Source organism: Anomaloglossus baeobatrachus, chromosome 6, assembly GCF_048569485.1.
Source record: "Anomaloglossus baeobatrachus isolate aAnoBae1 chromosome 6, aAnoBae1.hap1, whole genome shotgun sequence".
Classification (NCBI taxonomy): domain Eukaryota; kingdom Metazoa; phylum Chordata; class Amphibia; order Anura; family Aromobatidae; genus Anomaloglossus; species Anomaloglossus baeobatrachus.
The window spans coordinates 438,696,315-438,723,478 of NC_134358.1; the positions used below are offsets into that span (position 1 = coordinate 438,696,315).

A 27,164-nucleotide genomic window follows, 5' to 3' on the forward strand; every position below is an offset into this window, starting at 1 on the left:
GCGCCCTTTAGTGCCTTTCATGTGGCACTAAAGGGTGCCTAGCCTTGTATTTAGCCCCCCAAAAAAATAATAATTAAAATAAACGACGTGGGGTCCCCCCCATTTTTGATAGCCAGCTAGGGTAAAGCAGACAGCTGTAGCCTGCAAACCACAGCTGACAGCTTCACCTTGTCTGGTGATCAATTTGGAGGGCTCCCCAGGCGTTTTTTTTTAAAAAAAAAAAAAAACGTGGGGTCCCCCCCAAATTAGATCACCAGCCAAGGTGAAGCGGACAGCTGGGGTCTGGTATTCTCAGGCTGGGAAGAGCCATGGTTATTGGACTCTTCCCAGCCTAAAAATAGCAGGCCGCAGCCGCCCCAGAAGTGGCGCATCCATTAGATGCGCCAGTCCTGGCGCTTCGCCCCAGCTCATCCCGCGCCCTGGTGCGGTGGCAGACGGGGTAATATATGGGGTTGATACCAGCTGTAATGTCACCTGGCATCAAGCCCTGGGGTTAGTGATGTCACGGCATCTAAACAGATACCCGACATCACTAACCCAGTAAGTAATAGACAAAAAAAAAAGACAAAAAAAAAATTTATTTGAAAAAACACTCCCCGAAACATTCCTCTTTCCCCAATTTATTGAAAATAAAGAAATTCCGGTCGCTGTAATCCATTTTGGAGGTCCCACGCCGACTCTGGATCTTCTAGAATATGGGGGGCACGTTCAGGGAACGTATCCCCCATTTTCTGGAAGAGCAAGCTCTCCATGAGCAGTGTGGGTGCATTAATCTGAGAATACTGCACTCACACTGCCCCGGTCCAACTTAGGGCAGAGTGACCTGCAGTAACCTCATTCCAGAATATGAGGGGCACGCTCACAGAACGTACCCCCCATTTTCTGGAACAGCAGTCTCTCCATGTGAGGACCACACTCCTCACATGGAGAGACTGCTGATTACTGCACTCACTCTCCCCCGGTCCACAGTGGAGCAGCCTGTGCATCAGCGACGTCAGCGTCCCTGCAAGACTGACGTCGCTGATGCACAGGCTGCTCCACTGTGGACCGGGGGAGGAATCCAGCTGACAGCCGCTGTCTGCGCATGCGCCGCCAGCATTCAAGAAGGAGGCGGCGTGATCGCGGGACGGATCACCAGACAGGTAACGTATGACCGGGGGCTGGGGGGGGGGGGTGATGGGGGGTGACCTAGTGGGACCTGGGGGGACCTGGGGACACCTTTCTGCCGCATGTGACGTGTCACATGCGGCAGAAAGAGCAGAATGAATGCGGGGGAGGGGGGGTGGCTCTGGAGACCCGGAGGGGGCTCCGGTGACCAGAGGGCTCCGGTGGACCGGAGGAGGGGTCAGGGGGAGGACATTTCCCTCCGATCTGAAATGTTTGATCATTTCAGATCGGAGGGAAATGAATGCAGAGCCGGCGGCGGCAGTTTTCAGCGCGCGTCGGCGCCATCTTGCACGCTCCGGAGGGGGGCTCTGAAGAACTGGAGGGGGCTCCAGGGACCAAAGAGCTCCGGTGTACCGGAGGAGAGGTCAGGAGGGGGACATTTCCCTCCGATCTGAAATGTTTGATCATTTCAGATCGGAGGGAAATGAATGCAGAGGCGGCGACGGCGGGAGTTTTCAGCGCGCGTCGGCGCCATCTTGGATTTTCCGGAGGGGGGGGGGGGGTTGGATGGATTTCTCCGGTACCGGGGGCTTTGGGGGCACTAAGGGCTCACATTTATTTCTCATCTGACATGTTTGATCACGTCAGATGAGAAATAAATAAATTTTACCAGCCATTTATTTTTTTTTTATGTTGTCGCCGGTATACGGTGTATACCGGCGATCGCATTAACGGGGTGCATAAAAAACACCCTGATTCATAATCTGGGGGGTCTCAGCTACCCCCGGTAGCTGAAACCCCCGAGATTTTTCGTCACTGGGGGGCGCTACAGGGTTTTTCCGGCCTGACGTCTCAAGACGTCGGAACAGAATAAGTACCCTGTTTTTCCGACGTCTTGAGACGTTAGGCCGTCGCTATGGGGTTAAGCTGGATCTTCAAATCTCACACAATAAAACCTATTTTCCTCTGAATCTTTAATCAATTATAAGGTCTAGTAATTTTTAACCCAAATAAAGTATCCATTTATTGCTAACTTTTAAAAGTAATTATTGATTTCTTGATCATATCGCTCCTGTATACTGCGACATAGCTGATCTCGGTCCAGACCTGTTCATCATTTAGAATCATGGAAGATTATTCTGATTAAACACGACTATAAAATGTACTTGCCTATTGATTTTCCAGGATAAAGCTTGGACTGTGGATAACCAGGAATATTTGTCTCATCTTGAGCACGTAGATTGTCCAGCTCATGTTTAATGATATACTGACACTCGGCCATGGTGAGAAAATCTTCTCCATCTCCTGTATAAAAGTATAAACCAGATGCGCATTAACAAAATATACAAAATACCACATATTTGGCTCCAGAACAGTATATACTGTACAAGTGCATCTCAATAAATTAGAATATCAAAAAGTTTATTTATTTCAGTAATTCAATACAAAAAGGGAAACGCATTATTATATAGCGTCATTACACACAGAGGGATCTATTTCAAGTGTTTATTTGTGTTAATGTTGATGATTATCAGAAAAAATGAAGCACGGTCTAATGGAGCGCTATGGAGGCTACAGGGATGTAAAAGTTCAATGGTTTTTATTAATTCACATAAACCACAACGCGTTTCGATATAGTCCACCTGACGAAGATATTGGACTATATCGAAACACGTTGTGGTTTATGTGAATTAATAAAAACCATTGAACTTTTACATCCCTGTATCCTCCATAGTGCTCCATTAGACCGTGTTTCATTTTTCTGCCAATTTTCTTCCTCTTTGGGGACTCACGTCAGGAGCTGCTTGGACGGAGGCTTTACTTGCAACCAGAAATACTGATACCCAGTGACTCCTCCGGATCGGCCACATGGGAGGCTTTCCTCCTGGAAGGCTCCTCTGGAGAAACTCCCCGGCTGCAGGAGACCTCGTCCCTGCCTGACACGGCAGCACAAGTGTCTCATCTTCCTCTTGACAATACTCCATAGATTCTGTATGCGGTTTAGATCAGGTGAGTTTGCTAGCCAATCAAGCACAGTGATACTGTGGTTATTAAACCAGATATTGGTACTTTTGGAAGTGTGGACACATGCCAAGTCCTGCTGGAAAATGAAATTTACATCTCCAAAAAGCTTGTCGGCAGAGGGAACCATGAAGTGCTCTAAAATTTCCTGGCAGACAGCTGTGCTGACTTTGGTCTTCATAAAACACAGAGGACCTACACCAGCAGATGACATGGCTCCCCAAACCATCACTGATTGTGGAAACTTCACACTAGACCTCAAGCAGCTTGGATTGTGGCCTCCCACTCTTCCTCCAGACTCTGGAATCTTGATTTCCAAATGAAAAATTTACTTTCATCCTAAAACACCTTGGACCACTGAGCAACAATCCAGTTCTTTTTCTCCTTGGCTCAGGTAAGATGCGTCTGACATTGTCTATTGGTCATGAGTGGCTTGACACAAGGAATGTGACAGCTGTAGCTCATGCCCTGGATACATGTGTGTGTGGTGGCTCTTAAAGCACTGACTCCAGCAGCAGTCCACTCTTTGTGAATCTCACCCAAATTTTTTAATGGCCTATTCTTAACAATACTATCAAGCCTGTGGTTATCCCGGTTGCTTGTGCACCTTTGTCTACCACACGTCTTCCTTCCACTCAACTTTCCATTAATATGCTTATATACAGCACTCTGTGAACAGCCAACTTCTTTAGCAATGACCTGTTTGATCGTCACAAATTCCATAACAAAGTTTTAGATTCAATAACCATAACATCGCAAGGTAATGACATAGAATAAAGAAGTTCCACTCAAAATCGGTTATTTCCTCCTCGCCCAACTTGGTTCCTTTTAGTCACCTTTCGGCCTTTCCTCCCCTCCCCCACCTCCAAGCCATCCAATGTTTCCTTTAATTTTTCGGTATGATACCAGACTGTGTCCTTTAAAGGTGACATAATCCTGACTATCTCCTCCCGAGTACAATAGGCCAATATGAATTTCTTCTATTTGTTAAAATGTTGTCGTATTCTATCCGCCCTCCTTTCTGCATCCAGTCCTTCTATTTCAAGAAGATGCATGAGCTGATCCAAGATCTCCTCAAACACGGAGACCCTAGACTCCTACCATTTGTTAAGTATCGCTCTCTTGGCTGCCAGAAGTATCACATGTATAAGTCGGGGTGGGTTAGTCATCTTCCCTTTAATATCGTTCCCCTCCTCCCAATGGTGAAAAAGAGCAAACCCAGGTGAGAGCTGGACTTCAAGACCCCACACAACTTGTGATCTGTGACCATAAAGGACTCAAATGGGAGCAGGACCACAACCCATGAAGGAGATCAGTTCAACTCTCTTACATTTAGGGCAAAACGTAAGCCTGTCCGGTTTTGTTGCTGATGGAGGGAGACTGAAACCATAAATTGTCTTATGCATTATTCCAAATTGGGTTTCTCGCCAATGCTCATTTAAAATCGATTTACGGAGAGCATTCCACCCTCCTCTAATCTTTACCCCTATAGACGGGTAAGGGACCTTTTTAAATGCTTAGGAAGCCTTTGCAGGTGTTTTGTGGTAATTATTCAAATTTTTTGAGATAATGATTTTTGGGTTTTCATTGGCTGAAAGCCATAATCAACAACATTAACAGAAATAAACACTTGAAATACATCACTCTGTAATGACTCTATATAATATATGTGCTGCCCTTTTTGTATTGAATTACTGAAATAAATGAACTATTTATTGAGATACATTTGTAAGGTGAGCATACTGATGCTATGAGTAAGGACCTCACGGTCTGAAACACGTAAGCGGTGTGTATTGGCGCCAGTACCTTGTTTTATTTTGGGCCATGTTTTTTAAGAAATTTTGAAATAAAGAAAATTGATTTTATCTGGATGAGTGCTAGATCTCCTTCCACTTACTAGTATCCTGGACTGCCCGGTGTCTTGTTTCCCTGCACCGCCCAGTATCAAGTGGACTCACAGCCAGTAATATGGACAATGAATAGGTGAGCTGAAAGAAACCCCCTTTTTTTCTGGATTTATTTCTAATTGGAGGTATTTGCTAATATCATTATTATGCCTATTACATATTTTGATAGAATCTTAAGATGGGACTACCCCTATAACCTGTTCGCAACCTTGGACGTACTGATACGTCCAAGGTAGTCTCTGTCCCTTTAATGCAGGCTCGCCGCATGTTTTCCTGCATATGTAGGCTGATCTGATCAGCTGGAATGTGCAGCTAACAATCCACCTGTGCCTGTTAACTAGTTAAATCCCGCTGTAAATCTCTGACAATGGGATTTAACGCGCCGGCAGGAAGCGCGTCATTCACCACCGCCATTGGCATGATCACAAAGTGCTAATGGGTTGTCATGACAATGCGGGATCAGCTGATGACCCCTGTCACTGTCATGACGCACTTCCCGTGAACGCCAGCTGAGCGCTAGGTGTTCACGGGAGATCAGCATTTCTGCTTTTCAGAAAAATGCTGAAGCATTGCTCTGAACAGCAGAAGTGAGTGGACTGGTAAAATCATAAAAAGTGTAGGAAAAAAAATGTTTTAAGAAAATTAAAAAAAAAAACAAAAACAAAAAAAAAACAAGTTCAAATCATTCCTTGTTTACACCGTTGAAAACGAAAAAACAATGATTTAAAAGAAAACAAAAAGAAAACACATTTAGTGTTGGCGCGTTGAGAAATGTCAAAATATTAAATAAGTTAACCTTATTGGTAAAGGGTGTAACAAGAAAAAAAAGTAAATACGCCAGAATTACTCTCTTTTGGTCGACGCAATATTGCAATAACATGCAATAAAAGACGATGAAAACATAGAATCTACCTAAAAATTGTATAATTAAAAAAGTCAGCTCAAGACGAAAAAAATAAGCCGTCACTGAGCCCCAGAGCCTGAAAAATAAGAACACTACGGGCTTCGGAAAATGGCTACAAAAGTGCAATTCTTTTTTTTTTCACAAATTTCTGAAATGTTTTCCACCACTTAAATAAAAATAAAACTATACATGTTTGGTATCTACGAACTCGTATCGACCTGGGGAATCATAATGCTGAGTCAGATTTACCATATAGTGAACACGGTAAACAAAAAAAAATAGTGGAATTGCACTTTTTTTGGCAATATCTCCATACTTTAATATTTTTTCCTGTTTACCAGTACAAAATGGGGCAGAATGAACAGTGTCATTTAAACTCATCCCGCAAAAAAACAAGCCGTCATATTGCTATATGGAGAGAGAAATATAAAAGTTATGGCTTTTGGAAGAAGGGAAAGAAAAAAAAAAACAAAAAATGAAAAATCACCGGGTGGTGGAGAGGTTAATAATTGCCCAGGATTTTCCAGCATGAGCTTTCCTTGCATCCTGGAGCAACCATCATTGCTGTCTGGCTGTATATGCTACTGACGTCCAATTTATAGAACCAGATCTTATTATGACATCACCACCTATCATGCCCACACCTGTGACATCATTATCAATTCTTGTGTCTCATCACTTCTTCACATACTCCAACCCACTCAGAAACGACTAGCTTTTTATCCGATACACAACCTGGCAGCAACCTTCTCTACGACAGATTATGTGACAATTGCTTCTCATGTTGCCCGGTCTTGTATGTAATTAAACTGTCACTAAAGTAAAGTTCTTAGTTAGTGGTCAAAGCAGAACAGCTGGGGCCTAAACAAGAGCTCCACCAGCATCAGCGATGATCCAGCTCTGCTCAGGATTCTAACGGGTTATCATAGTCTTACTAATAACTACAGACCTTATAACCACTAGGTTTACTGAACCGGTACATCGTAGTGTGGAGTTTTCATGTAGTTTGTGCAGCATTCACTATGTCTACAAGCATTATATTGAAATAAAGGATTAATTAGCTAGTATATGGCACACGCAATAGAGGAACCTGTGGCCAATGGCTGGCTAATCAATTACCGTATTTTTTGGACTATAAGACGCACTGGACCATAAGATGCATCCTGGTTTTAAAGGATGAAAATAGGAAAATAAAATTTTAAGCAAAATATGTAGTCATGACACACTGTTATGGGGCGAGGATCTGCTGCTGACACTGTTATGGGGGTAATCTCCCCAAATTCTTTAACTCAGGTACCCCATCCTGGTAATGATCCTCCTGCCTTGTATAGATTTAGCCGATGCGGCGGCCGGATGGAACGTTGCCTGGCACGTTTTTTTGTCCGTCAAAAAAAACGCATTGCGCCGCATCCGGACGGCGCAATGCATGCCTATGGACCTGTGGCAAAAACCGCATCCGGCCGCCGCATGCGTTGTTTTCCACTGTGCATGCTCAGTATCCTGCCGCAAGCAGCAAAAACCGGACGGCCGCATGTAAAAAACTTATGCAAAGGATGCGGTTTTGTCGCCGCATCCGTTGCATAGGTTTTAGAGCCGGATTGGCCGGCTCTGCTAAAACCGGAGGTGTGAAAGCAGCCTAAGAGGGCAGACTAGTCCGGGGATATAACACCCTTGCGACTAGTCTCTGACCTCATTACCATATCATAAAGGATCTTTAGAAATACTTTTTCTAAAGAACTCTTTATCTATGTTACTAGACACAGGGACAGTTAGGCAGGGATTAGCAACATTCACCCAGAACTGCTCATGGGTCTGGGTACATAGGGGACCTGACAGGTTCCCTTTAAACAAATTATGGCCCCCACCTTTCCAAAAAAATTAAAATAAAATTGTCAAAATTCTGTAAAAATAAAACATTCAGCTACTGTGATTTTACTTTCACTCTTCCATCTATGGAATGAAGCAGACATGATTAAGTGCATGACTAACAAGTGGAGAGAGGATTCCTCGTCATGTGCATTTTCTGCATACCAGAATAACCTTTCTATGTACCAACTTACCCAGAAAGTTTTTGTACTCCGCCCGATTGCTGTATAAGAAAGGTCTCATTGTGCCATCGTTACTTTCCTTTACAAATCCTGCAGCCTCAGCTCCAAGAAGAAGTCGTCTAGTGGAGGCTCCAACAATATAAATATTCTCCTCTTCTTCTGAGATCACCAGTGGTTTAATCAAGAGCTGGGCACCTTATACAAGTAGAGAAAAAGTCAAGGTCACATCTCAAACGAAGGGAACACTAGTAATATGAAACAATGGTTTCATGAGTAGGACCCCACCATCAACTAAAGATGCAGTTAAAAAGCATGTAAAAATAGGTGATCTAATCAAGAATTAAACAAGTCAAAGGCCGGGTACACATCCGGCTTTTCACCGGTTTGACGGATGCGGCGCATGCTAGTACAGTATGATACAGTAAAGTGGCAGCGCCGCAACTTCCGGGTCACATGCTCCGGTCACATGACAGCATGTGACCGGCGCTTGTTGCGCTGCCACTCTACTGTATACACTGTACTGGCATGCACCGCATCCGTCAAACCGGCGAAAAGCTGGATATGTATACCCGGCCTTAAAGGGGTTTTCCAAGAATAAAGTTCATTTTGATCAATAGATCTTGGAATAATAAGTTCCACAAATGGATGTGATTAAAAAAAATGTTCTTAATAATCTTATATATGTGCCCCTGCTATGTAATGTGTAATGGCTGTGTCTGACCGTACCGGGACTTGGTCTGATCACCCCATAGCTCCTGAGCAGGGGAGCACGCAAAAGAGTATACAGAAAGCACAGCATGGGATCTCAAATAATTCTTACTTTGAGGTAAAATAGGTAAAATATTGCTTAAAAACTAGCAGGGAAATGCCTTACCTCAAAGAAAGAATCAGCTGTGATCCCGTGCTGTAATGTCTGTATAATCTCTTTTTTGCATCCTCCCCGGCCCAGGAGATGGGGTATGATCAGACCATGTCCCTGTATGGTCAGACACGGCCATTACACAGTACATAGCAGGGACACATACAGTGCGTTGGAAAAATATTCAGCCCCCTTGAATTTTTCAACCTTTTCCCATATTTCAAGCTTCAAACATAGAGATAAAAAAAATGTAATTTTATGGTGAAGAATCAACAACAAGTGGGACACAATTGTGAAGTTGAACAAAATGTATTGCTTATTCTAAACTTTTGTAAAAAAAAATAATAAACTGAAAATTGGGGCGTGCAATATTATTCGGCCCCTTTACTTTCAGTGCAGAAAACTTACTCCAGAAGTTCATTGAGGGTCTCTGAATGATCCAATGTTGTCCTAAATGACTGATGATGATAAATATAAGCCACCTGTGTGTAATCTAGTCTCCGTATAAATGCACCTGCTCTGTGATAGTCTCAGTGTTCTGTTTAAAGCACAGATGGCATCATGAAGACCAAGGAGCACAACAGGCAGGTCCGTGATACTGTTGTGGAAAAGTTTAAAACCGGATTTGGTTACAAAAAGATTTCCACAACTTTAAACATCCCAAGAAGCACTGTGCAAGCGATCATATTGAAATGGAAGGAGTATCATACCACTGCAAATCTACCAAGACCCAGCTGTCCCTCAAAAGTTTCATCTCAAACAAGGAGAAGACTGATCAGAGATGCAGCCAAGAAGCCCATGATCACTCTGGATGAACTGCAGAGATCTACAGCTGAGGTGGAAGTGTCTGTCCATAGGACAACAATCAGTCGTACACTGCACGAATCTGGCCTTTATGGAAGAGTGGCAAGTACAAAGCCATTTCTCAAAGATATCTATAAAAAGTGTTGTTTAAAGTTTGCCACAAGCCACCTGGGAGACACACCAAACATGTGGAAGAAGGTGCTCTGGTCAGATGAAACCAAAATCAAACTTTTTGGGCACAATGCCAAACGATATGTTTGGCGTAAAAGCAACACAGCTCATCATCCTAAACACACCATCCCCACTGTCAAACATGGTGGTGGCAGCATCATGGTTTGCGCCTGCTTTTATTCAGCAGGGACAGGGAAGATGGTTAAAATTGATGAGAAGATGTATGGAGCCAAATACAGGATCATTCTTGAAGAAAACCTGTTGGAGTCTCTAAAAGACCTGAGACTGGGACGGAAATTTGTCTTCCAAAAAAAAAAAAAACAATGATCCCAAACATAAAGCAAAATCTACAATGGAACGGTTCCCAAATAACCGTATCCAAGTGTTAGAATGGCCAAGTCAAAGTCCAGACCTGAATCTAATCAAGAATCTGTGGAAAGACCTGAAAACTGCTGTTCACAAACGCTCTCCATCCAACCTCACTGAGCTCGAGCTGTTTGCAAAGGAAGAATGGGCAAGAATTTCAGTCTCTCGATGTGCAAAACTGATAGAGACATACCCCAAGCGACTTGCAGCTGTAATCGCAGCAAAAGGTGGCGCTACAAAGTATTAACTTAAAGGGGCTTAATAATATTGCACGTCCCAATTTTCAGTTATTTATTTTTTATAAAAGCTTAAAATAAGCAATAAATTTCGTTCAACTTCACAATTGTGTCCCACTTGTTGTTGATTCTTCACCATAACATTAAAATGTTTTATCTTTATGTTTAAAGCCTGAAATGTGGGAAAAGGTTGAAAAATTCAAGGGGGCCGAATACTTTCGCAAGGCACTGTATATAAAATCTTCTCAGCACAGTAACATTTTTTTTAATCACATCCAATTGTGGAAATTATTTGATTCCAAGATCTATTGATTAAAATGAACTTTGTTGTTGGGAAAACCCTTTTAAGTCTGGACCAAGTCCGAACATAATATACACAAATTTAGTATCCCCACAACCGTAACAACGTGAACAATAAATCATATGATTGCTGTTAGGAGTCTAGTGGGCGGTGTGTGCTAACACCAGAATGAGCAGAAATCTTATAAGTTCTTGATTTCAATATGTAGAACCTTTCCAGATATGTCCATATACATCATTGTAAAACCTAGAATAAAATCCATTAACCAAAAGAGACTATTTTACCTAAAAAATCATTTTTATTCACATATATGCCACAAACAAGGTACACATATTAAAAACGTGATGAGAAGAAAGGTGGGAATCAATACACCCTACTCCTCACCCTTCCTGTCATACAGGGGTCGACGTCCTAAAGTTTACTGACGCCCCTGTTCCTCGTCGGCTAGAGTCCTATATTAGCCCTCCACTTACACTAGGAGAGTACCGTGTGCCCTATTTCAAAGTGGGTAAGGTGAAACACCCAAAGTCAGACCCATATAGACAGTATGTGACATTAGTTTAGTCAATAGATGTCATAAATTATATATGGGGGAATTATGACTCAGTCGACTATCAGTCAAGAAATTTTTATAGACCATAAAAACTGCTGTTGCATATGTCCAGGATGCACCCTACGCGTTTCGCCCTCTTATCAAGTCAATAGGGCTCATCAGGGGTATAAAACATAGATCCTTGACAATTATATCACAGCTTCAACCTAGAACATAAACATAAAAATCACAATAAATAAAGACACACTGTTACCAACTTCAGAAGTCCATAGTTGCATCAAAATATGATTAAAGGAAGAGACAAGGACAGTACTGACCGGTAATAATGGGTTGTACCAGAACAATTTTATACTGTTAGTAATTTCTCCTCCAAGGGTTTAGACCAGGATAATGCATCTATTAATACAAACAATACACGGTATATACATACATATACATGTATACACATATGGGGTATCTGTTAACTCCATCCCTCCAGGACATAAAATAAGCCCACAAAAAATAGACATATATACCTGTTAGAGAAGGACCAGGATTATATACATATCCCTCAACATATCTGGGAGCTATCCCGAGGTTCAAGCACACCCATATGTGCACGTGCTGGTCTATGAGAGATCAATCAAAATATACAAATCAGATCCCCATACTTGCTTTAGAAATGTATATAAACCACACACCTACATACGTATATCCGTACACCTGATATGGACATTTATGGACATATATCAAGCTATCCACAAAAATAATTCATTCAGCTGTCCCTGACAGTTCAAAAAATAAATAAACGTAAGCAGTACACGTACATGTATATAAGGACAATACATGCCAAAGCAATACCTGGTCTGAATAAAGATAGATGTCAGCACATTAGAGGATTCATCCCGCAATACAGGCTCATTCACCTATGTGATGGTACAAATGTCCACAGGAAACGAGTCTCCCCTTAAAAAATTCATATATATGCAAAGAGATTACGGCACCTTTAAATGCCGCGCGTGCAAGTTCTGCAACTACATTGATCCATCTAAAGAGTTTAAAAGTGTGACGACTGGCAGGATATATAGAAACCGGACCTTTGCGAACTGCCGGACCCAAGGGGTCATCTACCTCTTCACATGTAGTTGCCCTAAAAATTATGTTGGAAAAACTAAACGACAACTGTGAGTCAGAATAGGAGAGCATTTGGGGGATATTCGGAACAAAAGGGATACGCCAATAGCCAGGCACATAAATGAGGAACATAATGGTCGGTGTGATGATGTGAGGTTTAAATCCATTGAATCTGTCCCAGAACCGGAGAGAAAAGGGGACTGGGATAAAATCTTGTTACAAAGAGAGGCTAGGTGGATTTTTTGGTTGGAATCCGTGTATCCGGATGGCCTAAATGAGCATATAAGCTATACTTGCTTTATCTAACTTGATAAAAAATATTCAACCATACCTTTAAATATATCTGGCCCGTAGTAGGCCTGGCATCAATTAATGTCCACCTATTAACCCTGGATATTGGGCATTACTATTGATGGTTAAAGATATGACACAATCAGGTAGCCAGTGTTTTAACTGTGACTGCCTATATGTTGCTTCTGTTTTCTGAACATTGTTACCTTCTTTGGTCCTTTGGGATGGCTTTGAGTGGACAGCCTTTTGATCTGACGTATATTGTTTCTCTCTATTATGCTTTTAAAATCATGGCTTGACTATCAGTACTTCTTGTTATAAATAATTTATCGATATGGTGGGGTCACATGGTCCTTATGGTTAAATATGTCATTTATACCATCCCCATATTGGGAATATATACCCTTTGTACATTAGGGATACACGGCAGGTGCTGAGATCTATTTGGCAGCGTCACTTCTGGGATCGTAACAAACGCGCGCGGTGACCTGCCCGCGCATGCGCAATTGTTGTTAGCCCCTTTTATTCTAAGAGGTATGATCGAGAGTGTGCGCATGCGCCGTTTTTTTGCGCATGCGCGGTAGATGAGGAACGTTCTGTCATACGGAACCATTCCTTTCAGTCCTAGACTTGGTGGGACGTTTTTCTTTGCCGCAAATCCCGGAAGTGACGATAGGGGAGTGGCTGGACAGCTGCTTTTTTGGCGCGCAATGTGATATTTAAAAGCCGGCTAGGGCTGCTATGGTTTAAGCAGATAACCGTATTGGATACACATCGCTACCCAGGTGACATTGATCGTCCAGGTATTTCTGTTTTGCCTTGTTTATAGCAAAGTATTTTTCTGCTGTGTTGTCATCTTGTGATATATACTGTTGATAGTTGTTATATATGGGGACTGAGTTGGGCTATACCTCTTTTCCTAGGCATTAACAGAGGTGCTGTGCTTATACCAGGATTAGGATTTATTTGAGGTATGTGTGGCACCTCTGATGGTCCTTAAGGCTGTTTTTCACTGTACTGATGACCCCTTGCTTTGGGGTGCTGTTAGTTATCCATTCTTATGCCATGTATATATATATGAATTTTTTAAGGGGAGACTCGTTTCCTGTGGACATTTGTACCATCACATAGGTGAATGAGCCTGTATTGCGGGATGAATCCTCTAATGTGCTGACATCTATCTTTATTCAGACCAGGTATTGCTTTGGCATGTATTGTCCTTATATACATGTACGTGTACTGCTTACGTTTATTTATTTTTTGAACTGTCAGGGACAGCTGAATGAATTATTTTTGTGGATAGCTTGATATATGTCCATAAATGTCCATATTAGGTGTACGGATATACGTATGTAGGTGTGTGGTTTATATACATTTCTAAAGCAAGTATGGGGATCTGATTTGTATATTTTGATTGATCTCTCATAGACCAGCACGTGCACATATGGGTGTGCTTGAACCTCGGGATAGCTCCCAGATATGTTGAGGGATATGTATATAATCCTGGTCTTTCTCTAACAGGTATATATGTCTATATGTCTATTTTTTGTGGGCTTATTTTATGTCCTGGAGGGATGGAGTTAACAGATACCCCATATGTGTATACATGTATACGTATGTATATACCGTGTATTGTTTGTATTAATAGATGCATTATCCTGGTCTAAACCCTTGGAGGAGAAATTACTAACAGTATAAAATTGTTCTGGTACAACCCATTATTACCGGTCAGTACTGTCCTTGTCTCTTCCTTTAATCATATTTTGATGCAACTATGGACTTCTGAAGTTGGTAACAGTGTGTCTTTATTTATTGTGATTTTTATGTTTATGTTCTAGTATGAAGCTGTGATATAATTGTCAAGGATCTATGTTTTATACCCCTGATGAGCCCTATTGACTTGATAAGAGGGCGAAACGCGTAGGGTGCATCCTGGACATATGCAACAGCAGTTTTTATGGTCTATAAAAATTTCTTGACTGATAGTCGACTGAGTCATAATTCCCCCATATATAATTTATGACATCTATTGACAGAAATCTAGTATTTCGACTAAACTAATGTCACATACTGTCTATATGGGTCTGACTTTGGGTGTTTCACCTTACCCACTTTGAAATAGGGCACACGGTACTCTCCTAGTGTAAGTGGAGGGCTAATATAGGACTCTAGCCGACGAGGAACAGGGGCGTCAGTAAACTTTAGGACGTCGACCCCTGTATGACAGGAAGGGTGAGGAGTAGGGTGTATTGATTCCCACCTTTCTTCTCATCACGTTTTTAATATGTGTACCTTGTTTGTGGCATATATGTGAATAAAAATGATTTTTTTAGGTAAAATAGTCTCTTTTGGTTAATGGAATAATATACTTACCTTGATATTGTATTCGGTTTATGAAAACCTAGAATAAAAGCAATGAATAGATAACCTGAAGTAAATAAGCGGTAATAGTACATGGAAAAAAACATCGCTTAACAAGCAACCCACTTAACGAGAATTTCGCTTAACAAGCAAAGCTTTCTGTAAATTTGTAACTCGGTTTACGAGAAAGCTTTGCTGTATAAGCAAAATCCTCACCGCACACACTTCCGATTCCGTACATCCACCGCGCTCTAACCCGCACTTGCAGTCCACACAAACGCACACAAGCACGCACAAAACACACACAAACACACACACATACAGTATTATGCTCACCTTACCTTCCGTTCCACCGCCGGCCTCATGGTTCTAGAAGTCCGCCGGCTCATTGCGACGTCATCGCGGCGAACTACAAGACCCAGGAGGCCGGCGATGGAATGGAAGGTAAGGTGAGCATAATATGTGTACCTTCAGTTCCATCGCCGGCCTCCTGGGTCCTGTAGTTCACCGCTCCAGGCTGTGAATCGGCAACCATAGCGACGAAGCAGGAAGTTCCCCTGTCAGACGCTACTCAAAGTCAGAGCGCTGGCCAATCAGAGGCAAGCGGCTCCTGCCTTTGACGTCAGCGCTCTGGCAGCGGAAGTTCCTCCCTCGTCATTATGGTAACCCGATACACAGCCCGTACTGGTGAACCGCAAGTCCCAGGAGATGGAACGGAAAGTAAGGTGAGCATAATATGTGCGTGTGCGTGCGTGTTTGTGTGTGTTTGTGTGAGTTTGTGTGTGTGTGTTTGTGCGTGCTTGTGCATGTGTGGAATGACACAATAGAGGACCTGAATGGGACATTTAACAAGTTGTGGAACGAATTGTCTGCATTGCAATGATTTCCTATGGGAAATCTTGCTTTGCTGAGTAACTTGGTTAACAAGCACAGTCCCAGAACGGATTGTTCTCGTTAACCAAGGTTCCACTGTACTTGGTTAGCATTATTTTAATTAAAAGAGTGTAAAAGCCATCTCACTGCAACAAGTTGTAACCTATCAGGAATCAGGATGGCCTCTAACTCTATCGTCTCACCTTGCTATGTGCCAGCAAGCCCCAAAATACATGGAGGGCAGAGCAGGACATGGGCCAGACTGTGTTCTGCGCCTGCCCATGGAAAGCCAAACACACAAAGTGCACAGCCCAAAGGAGAGTAGCTGCTATCCAAAATATACTAAGAAACTAAAGCAAAACAGAAAAATTGGCTAGCATTTCCTAGTAATAGCGCAATGTGTGGGTGCATTATCACACTGCAACCATTAACAGATATACAGTGGGGTCCTGAAATATCTGGACAGTGACGCAAGTTTAGTCATTTTAGCTGTACAACTTCAAGATACAGTTATATGATCAATATGGGTTTAAGGTGCAGACTCTCAGCTTTAATTAGACGGTAGTCACATCTAATTAGAGTAATAGTTTCATTATATATGCGCACACTGCGTACATTTTCTGCACCAAAAAAATGCACCTTGTGGCCGAAAAATGAACCAAAAAAACGCATGGGTTTTGGTGCATTTTTTATGCGTTTGTTTTAGTGAGTTCAGTGGCTGGAAGGGCTAAAAAAACACAGGGGAAAAAACGGACCAACAATTGACATGCTGCTTCTTTTTTCTGCACCAAAAAGTGAAAGGAAAAAAGAATCAATGTGCGCACACCACTTCTGATAGACATTGCTGGGAGAAGGAAAAACATGCGCATTTGGGCAACGAACTGCATGATAAAAAGCACCAAAAACGCATAAAAAATTACAATGCGCACAGGGTCTTACAGCTCTCAATAGAAGAGAAACACACCATCATTAGCCTAAAAAAAGAACATCATCAGAGAAAGCAGAAATATTAGGAGTGGCCAAATCAACAGTTTGGTACATTCTGCAAAAAAAAGAATGCACTAAACTTAGGAAATCAAACCACTCATCAGCCTTAAAATTGAAAGGCCAGATTAGAGTTTGGCAAAAAGAACATCTAAAGAAGCCAGCTCAATTCTGTGCCTGTGCGATTGCCGCAGAGACTTCGGCTTACCTGACAGTCGAGCCCCTTCTCTCACAGCCATGAACAGCCCCTCACTGCCCCTAGCTGTTTAACTTTATAAATGCTCCGATTGCAACATTTAGGGGGAGAGGAAGTGCGCTCCCTCTCCCAAGTGATCGAGACCCCTGTGATGTGATCACAGAGGCCCAATCATTGCCATGGCAACTCAAGATCGACATGACTACGTCATGATTAGAGATGAGTGAACCCGATGTTCAGTGTTCAGTTTTCGAGCCAAACACTAACTTTGAAATGAAAAAACAAACAAACAAAAAAAAACAAAAAACATGGGTTCGGCGTTCAGGTGCTATACATAGGCTGACCACTCACGAGAGCATCGCTATGCTCAGGTACGCTCGGTGCTCAGTCCAGTGAGAACCGCCTGCAGTGTTTGAACGGCTTGCACTAGGGGTAACAACAACGAAATTGTTTTCAACCCCCCAAAAATAGAAAAAAGCCCGCCTACCATTCCTCGGAAGTGTTCTGCTTATAGCTGGCTGTATATGGGCAGTGAGTCGAACTCCCGACTTCCATTGGGGTTCGGGCCAAGTTTGAACCCATGGAGGTACGGTTCAGCTGCTTCCGCCAAAACAAACTTCCACAGGTTCGTTCATCTCTAGTCATGATGATCTCTGGGTCACCCTACTACAGCACGCCTCAGATCATGCCAGGAGCATGGTTTCAGAGGCTTCTGTCAATGTAAAACTGACAGCTATAATCCATTGCAATGATGGTGCAGAATTGCCGTTTCTTCTTTATTGTGACTCATACAAAGCAGAATACAGAGCGAACAAAAAACATTATGTGCCCCAAAATCATGCCAATGAAAACTAACTCATTTTGCAAAAGCGTCGTTCTCACATGTCTGTCAGAATTTAAAAAAAAAAAAAAAAAAAAAAACTACAGGTCTTCAAAATTTAGTGATGCAAAAAACCTTCATTTTGCAAAAAAGCAATTTTTAGTGTGATATGTAGCCAAACATAAAAAAAACCTATGTAAATTTGGTATCGCTATAATCGTACTTACCTGAGAAATAAAGCTGCCTAATCACTTATATCGCAAGGTGACCGTCATAAAAAAATTATAATAAGGTCAATTCTTCAACTGTTGGTGATTAGTTCATTCTTCCTCCCAAAGATCGCAGTAAGGCACAGCTCACATTTATCCTGCACTCTATCCTGAGCGCTTACACCGGGGATTAAGTGTAAATCTCTGAAAAACGTTATTCAGACAAAATTCATGGTAGTGAGGCAGTGGGAGTCACTTTGATCTCTCGCCTGGCTTGTGGTCCACCGATGTCCATCTTTTTAAGCGTCTTTTCAGATGTGCACAAAAGTGAGGCCAACAACAGTTTTGTGCCCCTTTGAAAAGACGGACCACGTGGAACAGAAGCCTAACAGTCTGGAGTAACTCTGCTGCCTCATTAGTGAATTAATCTGTTTTCACCTGAATCATGTATTACGGAGATGTAGATGAAAAACATATGTAAGTGCTCAGCATAGATGAATTCTCAGAGGGGTGTAATTTCTAAAATGTGGTCACTTATCGGGAATCTGTCATGACCTATCTAACCTATTAATATGGGCATACAGGTTATAGATTGCTGAAAAATGTCCTACCTGTCTGCCTCATATCAGAAGCCTTGTTGTGGATAAATCATCTTTTATCACTTAATATAAATGAACTCTTCCAGGCTATGGGACGGATGCTGCCTGGAAGATAACTCCGCCTCCAGAGATTATTTTAAATAAAAGGGGCTTTACCAATGTGATGTGTGATGGCCGCTCTCTGCAGAGCTGTATTTATTGTAACTGACACATCTGCAGGTTCCTCTCAGCTTCAGCTCCATGTCACTGGCATATGACAAAAAGGCACTTGGCACTCCGCTTTCTTGTCATATACTTATTGGAACTTGTCCTTCACTTGAGCACCCATCCTAACAGGAGTGCCACTTATCCACTTGATCTCCATCTCATAGGTAGACAATTTTGCAATACGGCAAAGCTCAGGGAGTGGCAAAAAATGTGTGTGCAAGAAGTAAAATTTAATTTCTCCTTTTCTATGTCAGTTACTTGTCTCCCACTGATAATACCCCTTTAATTTATAATAAGCTCTGGAAGCGGAGTTATCTTCAAGGCAGCATCCACCCCATAGCCTGGAAGAGCTTAAAAGATAATTTATCCACAACAAGGCTTCTGATGAGGCAGACAGGTATGACTTTTTATCAATAATCCTACAAACGACTCATAGTATATGTAATCAAGAAATATTCTCCAAGTGGATTCAATATATCACTTTTATTAAATTAATTATTTTTTTGTAATTTTTTTGGATACACAAAGTGCAAAAAGTGCAGCATAAAAACAAAATATACGTTTGGGTAAACAGAAAACACAGGACAGTGCGACCCAAGGAACAGGCAATAATCAAAACAATTTATATAATGATCTATTGTGCAGCATTCATAAGAGCAATATAAATATATATACATATATATGTACACGGAGATATATAACCCCAGATTAAAGTGCTTATTTATAGTGCTGAATTGTCAAATGACATATTCCATCTTATTGCACTTCAATCATATTGCACATATCCCACCATGTGCAATGTACATAACATGTATAGAGGAATAGTTTGGATAAAGCGCTTGACTATAGTATATGTATAGCTATTATGAACATATTGCACATATCCCATTGATCAAAAGTAGATCCTCATTGGGCAAAACCCATGGTACAGAATTGTACTAAACACCATGCTCAATATGAATACTAAACAGTGTGGCTACAGAAACAGCAGGGTAGAGAGATTATATATAGTTATACAGCAATGTTAGCATTATACCAGGCCCATCGGTCTAGCCTCAACACCCGCTCATAAATACAATATGGGGAATTCATTCCCTGGAATAGCCACCTAGAGTTACCGCGCCCGGTCTCAGGTCACACTGCCCCACACCCCAACGCGTTTCGCCGGAGCTTCGTCCGGAGGTCTTTTTATCAGGATTCTATTACCTGTATGCCCATATTAATAGGTTAGAGAGGTCAAATGTGGTGACATATTCCCTTTAAGGGCTGGGGGGTTTCCACTGTTTAGGCACATCAGGCACTCTCCAAAACGCAACATGGCAAATAATTCCACCCACTTTTGTGTTCAAAAAGTCGAATGGTGCTCCTTTCCTTCCAAGCCCTGCCGTGTACCCTGACAGTAAATTTCCACCACAAATTGCACAACAGTAAATTTCCACCACCAGTAAATTGCACAACAAATTGTATGTCGCATTTTCTGCTGTTCATTAAGGGCACTTTCACATTGCGTTTTCACCTACGTTTACTGGTCCCATCGGGGCATCCGTCCAAACCCCCCTTCCCCCTCCACAAAACGTGTTTCGGACGCATACGCCGACGGGGCCATTGACTATAATGGAGCAGACAGAGTCAGTGTGTGCTCTGTCTGGCACCATTTTCGGGCATATACGTTTTCTGCAGGCGGACACCTGAACGTAGTCTACTATGAACGTAGGTGAAAACGCAATGTGAAAGTGCCCTTAGGCGACTCAAAACGTTGGGAAGCCCCTGGGGGTGCAAGGTGCTCACCACACATCTAGATAAATTCCTTGAAGTGTCTAGTTTCCAAAATGGGGTAACATGTGGGGGAGCTCTACTGTTTAGGCGCATCAGGTGCTCTCCAAACGCGATATGGCATCCACTAACCAGTCCAGCCAATTTTGTGCTCAAAAAGTTGAATGGCGCTCCTTTCCTTCCCAGGCCTGCCATGTACCCAAACAGTACATTTCCAAAACATATGGGGTATTGGTGTACTCAGAAGAAATAGCACATCAAATTGTTTGGTGCATTTTCTCCTGTTACCCTTGTGAAATTTCAAAATTTGAGGCTTTAGTAACATTTTTGTGAGAAAAAGTAAAATTGCAATTTTTTTCTTCCATATTGCTTTAGTTCCTGTGACGCACCTAAAGGGTTAAACTTCTTGGATGTGGTTTGACCCGTTTTAGGGGGGCCGTTTTTAGAATGGTGACATTTTTGGATATTTTCTGTCACATAGAAGATGATTTTGTACATTTTGTTGGAAAAATGAAGAAATTCCTGATAATCTTATAAATCTTCTAACTTCTTACCAAAGACAACATATTTTTCAAACATTGTGCTCATGTAAAGTAGACATGTGGGAAATGTTACTTATCGACTATCTTGTGTGACATAACTCTCTAGTTTAAAAGCATAAAAATTAAAAGTTTAAAAATTGCAAAATTTTCCTAACATTTTCGAGATTGTCACAAATAAAAAAATATTGTCTTAAATTTATCACGGTCATGAAGTACAATACGTCAGCAAAAAAAAATAAACAAAAAAACATCCTCATAATTTGTGGGATCCGTTGAAGTGTTCCAGTTATTACATCATAAGTGACAGTGGTCAGAATTGAAATGGCCTGGTCAGGAAGGTGAAAACCATGCTCAGAGATGAAGGGGTTAAGGCATTGAGCATGCATTTTTAAGACTTAGGCCTAAGCCACATGGCGAGAAAATTGGTGCGAGTGGAGTGCGATAAAATATCGCATTCCCCTCGGACCAATTCTAGCCTGTGTGAACATGAGCGATTATTTTCTCAGCCCTAATCGGACCGTGAAAACAATCGCAGCATGCTGCGATTGTAAGGGGAGACCCTTTCTCTCGCACCCTTTCAAGTGAATGGGGCGAGAGAAAAATCGCACTGCACTCGTGGTACTCCGGTGTACCGCGTGTGCAGAGCGAGAATCACAATAGCCGGCTAAGGAGGAGAGAGGGAGAGAAATCACTCCCTCCCCTCCTCCGTGCCGGTCCGCCCCCCGCAGCTGAGGTCCGCTCGCAGGGTCGGATCTCAGACGCAGGCACACTCGCATGACACTCGGCTCCTGCTGTGCTGCCAGGGTGAGCCGAGTCTCATGCGAGCATCACAGTAGTGCCCCGTGTGGCCCCAGCCTAAATTTAAGGTGGAAAGACCCACAAACAAGCAACAACTGAAGTCAGCTGTAATAAAGGCCGGCAAAGCATCACAGAGGAGGAAATCCAGCGTTTGGTGACGTCCATGGCTTCCGGACTTCAGGCAATCATTGCCGGCAAATAATTCCCTACAAAGTATTAAAAATGAACATTTTATTTATGATAAAGTAAATTTGTCCAATTACTTTTGAGTCTCTGAAATAAGAAGGCTTTGTAGAAAAATGTCTGCAATTCCTAAACGATTCACAGGATTTTTGTTCAACCCTTTCAATTAAACCTGAGCGTCTATACTTCATTAGCAACACTCAAAATTCGGTTACTGTCTAAATATTTCTAGACCTAATGATAATCCAGAATAAAAACAATAGATACCCTGAAGTAAGTAAATAAGTAGTAATAATACATGTAAAAAAACAAAGGGTACTTAGTTGACATTTGTTAATGGCCATAGTGTGAATATGAACCTACAAACCACTTATATTAAGTACAAAAATGCAATAAAACACATGTAAAAAGCACTAGTAACTGAATTGTTGTGGAAATGCCACAGAAAATCCATCACATCAAAAACTCACCAAATACTCATCATGGGAACTTAGCCTAAATAAGTTTAATCGCTCAAAAAATACAAAAAGATCAACATTGTAGTGTATAATGCTCTAACAAAAAGGGCAGACTTGGCAGTAATTTGGCCGTTGTAAGGCCTCCACTGCCATGACAATACATAGGAACTTGAAGGATGCAATGGCTTTGCGGAAAGAGCTCACCCACATTCTGTCTAACCACTTAGATGCCAGATTCCCGATTGACTGCAGCATCTGAGGAGTTACATTTCGGACATCTGTGTTTTCATCAATCCTGCAATTTCAGCAGGAGCTTGGCTATGTATATGAATTAGGCACACACAGCTGATATAGGGGCAGTATTCTCCCCACAAGGCTTGTTTCACACGTCAGTGAAAAACACGGACGTTTTTCACTGACGTCTTAAAAATGCCTATGTCCCTCCGTGTGCCATGATTCATGGCACACGTGTGTTCTCTATGTGTAATCCGTTATACGTGCTCTGTTATCCGTGACTGCACATGAAGATAAATTCACCTGCCCCCGTTCCTGCTTTCCATGGTGCTGAAGTCTCTAGCACTGCTGCATCCGGCCGCCGCTGTCTCTCACCTCTGCAGCTACTTCTGGGTCGGCTCCCGCTGCATACATGAATATGCATGCCATATTGAGCTGGCCAGGAAGAAGCAGAGAACAGCTGCCGAACACAACGTCTCTTGAGATGGGTGAGTTGAAAATGCATTTTATTTACAAAGTCCGTGTTTTTCTGGTACGTGTTTCATGGATCAGACCAAAGTGTGGTCCGTGGGACATCAGTGATGCCAGAAAAAAAACAGACTTGTCTCTGTGTGCCATTAACGGACACGCGTGTATGCCGTACGGAGACACGGTCAGTCAAAAATCACTGATGTGTGTGCAGACCCATTGATTATAATGGTTCTGCATATGTCTGTGATTCTGGTACGTATAAAAACTAGCACATACGTACCAGAATCACTGACGTGTGAAAGAGGCCTAAACGTGATGTATTTATGTGGAGTAGTTATTAACAAATGTAATGGGCACCAATGGGTTAAATATACAGTATGGGTGTCTGATAAAAATAATTATTAAATGATATAATTCAGCTCTTCACTTGTTGATCAACTTTAAATACCAGTATCAAAGTACACACTACTGAGCTAAAAGGCCATCGCCCTGGACCCAGCCCTTTTCCTCTAGGCGAGTATTTCATTTTTGTGCGGTGTTACTGTATGTGCACACAATGTTTTTTTTTCCCACCAGCAGCAGCACAGCCATCTGGTTATTCTGGGCAAAGCTGCATCAGAACTTTTTCCTGATGCAGCTTTGCCGTAGTTTTTTTGCGGCAGCTCTGCGGACGTTTTTTTACTTTCTCTGTACTTTTCCACCATAGTGGCCTGTGGCCTCCGCTAGGAATGAACATGCTACTTCTTTTACCCGCTTCACGGTTTACGAATCCTGAAACTGTATTTTTCCCCTCTAGCATGGCGTAAGACGCCAGAGGATAAATGTGGGAACTGATCCCCAAATTTTCCATGGGATTTTGACTACTCATGAATCACATCAGTTACTGTGCCAAATTAGTTTTAGAGCTAGATCTGATAATTCAGCACGCGGTGTGATCTAATCCTACTCCGGACGTCAGAACTCCTGCACAACGTTTACAGCTTTACATCACTTGTGTCTGACCGGGGCTTAAAGAAAAAATTACCGAAAACAAGTGATTAATGGAAACTTAACCTTAAAAAAGTGCAGACATCTTTAACACAAGGCTCAAATAATAAAATCCACATTAAAGACACTAAAAATACAGGGAAAAGTTAGATTATTTAACCCTAAATTAAAGAGGCCTGTGACAGACTAGAATTAAAATAATCAACTTTCAGTTTATTTCTTATTAAACATACTCTCTATTCTAAATGGATTTTTCATTCTATTGTTTACTACTCGTTGCCGTGGTCACCGCTGCCATCTCTGCAATAGATCAGTGGTTGACGCTCTTCTGCTCACAAGCTTGTTTCTATGGAGCTTGTAAGTGCTGCTCTGCTGTCAGCGATCCGGCCAGCTTCAGTGCCCATGCGCTCTATTCCATAGCTTTATTTTTCAGCATACGCTTTCTTAGTCTATCCAAAATATTTCAAAAGTAAATGCAAATATTTGACTTATGTGGCAGGGAGTCACTATAACTAAATATTAGGCTCATGCAGGACAGTTTTGATTCAATTTTTAACATCTTGGATGGAAGAATAAAAATGTGTGATCACGTTAGGGTTAGTACACCCTTTTCACCTCTTTATTTTCACCAAGACTAAAAACAACAACATAAATGAAGAAGTTATGCGGCTTTTTGCCTACAGCCGGCCATCTATGAGATAACTGTTGGCTGAACTCTGCCAATCGCCTCATGCAAGGGACTGCTCAGACGAGTGTCCTTGTCCTCAGAGAGGAGAATGGTGTTCCAAGACTCCTCTGACAAAGGTTTATCTAACCTGAAAACAAAATTTATCGCCCATTGAAATTCCAAAGACCCCATCCGTCTTTCTCTTGACATAACTTGTTGGAGGAGACTCGGGAGGACCCCATACACATGCAATGTCCAGTTGCACCACAATCAAAGGTTCAGACGAAATTCATCTGATATGTATGTGTATGGGGGCCTTTAGAAAACGCACACAAAACTGCAGAGAGAACAGGGTGGTTTTAGCCCCCCCCCCCCAAAAAAAAAGTAGGACTATAACAACCTGTATCCATGAAATCTACCAATTTCCCAAATAGTGGTTGAGGCACTGCATGTTGGCATTTCATTTTGTTTTGCTTTGGGTTTTTTTGCTACAACTCGATATCTTGTTTTGATCTTATAAGAAACACAGACAATACGAGGGGCTGCTGATAAGTCTTTGGCTTTACCCAGAAAGAAACAAGATAGGATGATGAAACTTTACATTTATTCCACATAATCTCCACTGAAGTCAACACACTTCTTACATCGGTATTCCAAGTCCTGTATGCCTAGCAAAAAGAAGGATTTCTGTTGTGCCTGGACCAGACATCCGTAAGCAGCCATGGCATCAGAAATGGTGTGAAATTTGGAACCCTTGAGGTGTTTCTTCAAGTTTGGAAACAGATGATAGTCGTAGGGAGCTAGATCTGGTGAATAAGGTGGGTGGTCACAAGCTGGAAGCCCAGCTCTGTCAGTTTTGCCGTGGTCGCTTGTGCAGTGTGAGCGGAGGCGGTGTCTTGCAGGAACAAGATTCGTCTGGATAGCTTGCCGAGCCTTTTGACCTTCAGACCTGCCTTCAATTGGTCCAAAGGTTCAATGTAACCCATTTGAAGGTAGTCCACTAGCAGCACACCCTCCTTATCCCAGAACAAAGACGACATCACCTTAGTGGCTGATTTTTGCACCCAGAACTTCTTTGGACGAGGAGAACCACTGTGCCTCCACTCTTTTGACTGCGACTTGTTTCCAGGGTCATAAAAATAAATCCAGGTCTCATCCATAGTGACCAGTCGATCCAGGAAGTTCTTATCAGTTTGGAAACGCTGACAAATGGACTGGGAAGTTTTCACTCGCATGTTTCTCTGATCTCTTGTCAGACATTTGGTGACCCACTTTGCAGATAACTTCGTCATGTCCAAATGTTCATGGATAATGACACAAAGACGTTCACGGGAAATCCCCATGACGTCTGCTATTGTGTTCGCTGACATTTGTCGAATCTCCAGTATGAGCTTTGTGCACAGCATCGATGATCTCCGGAACATCAACCACTCTGTCGTCCAGGACGTTCCTCATCATTGGTGCTGAAGTGGCCAGTTTTAAATTTGGCAACCCAGTTCTTAACTGTGGAATATGAAAGGCATTGATCCCCCAATGTCTGCAACATATCACCATGAATATCCTTAGTGGACTCTCCTTGCAGAAATGAGAATGTTATCACTCCTCTGCTCTGTTGCAGTGAATATTGCATTAGACGCCGCCATTTTGTTTTCACACGTGCGTAGAACACGGTTGCCAAAAGCAACAAACACAAAACTTTGAAAACACATATTAGACACATAAGGCTTTCATGTGATGTAACATTCATTACCATAGAAACAAAAAAAAAATCACAAAGCCAAAGACTTATCAGCAGCCCCTCGTACATGCTTGGCACATGCAATGTGATGGATGCCTGCTCTATGGAACTCAATATATACAGCATAGCACTTGGATGTAAAGACAAACATCAGCCATAAAGGCTCCATTGTATGCTGCTCTATAACATGATTCTGTCGTGTTTGTTGGACGGTTTATAAGATCCTTAAGGCCACGTCTCACTAAGCGACATCGCTAGCGACATCGCTGCTGAGTCACGGTTTTGGCGACGCAACAGCGATCTTGCTAGCGATGTCACTGCGTGTGACATCCAGCAACGACCTGGCCCCTGCTGTGAAGTCGCCGGTTGTTGCTGAATGTCC

At 42.2% G+C, this 27,164-nt stretch overlaps 1 protein-coding gene across 1 annotated transcript in view; it reads right to left on the reverse strand.

The window, feature by feature from the left end:
- The window catches only part of ANO10 (anoctamin 10), a 473,406-nt gene that overhangs the window by 425,547 nt on the left and 20,695 nt on the right, over positions 1 to 27,164 (reverse strand). Inside the window, exons 3-4 of the mRNA XM_075315233.1 lie at positions 8,001 to 8,183; positions 2,278 to 2,412 (exon numbers count right to left, since the gene is read on the reverse strand). Coding sequence (XP_075171348.1) covers positions 2,278 to 2,412; positions 8,001 to 8,183 — 318 coding nt within the window. The remainder of the gene's footprint in view (positions 1 to 2,277; positions 2,413 to 8,000; positions 8,184 to 27,164) is intronic.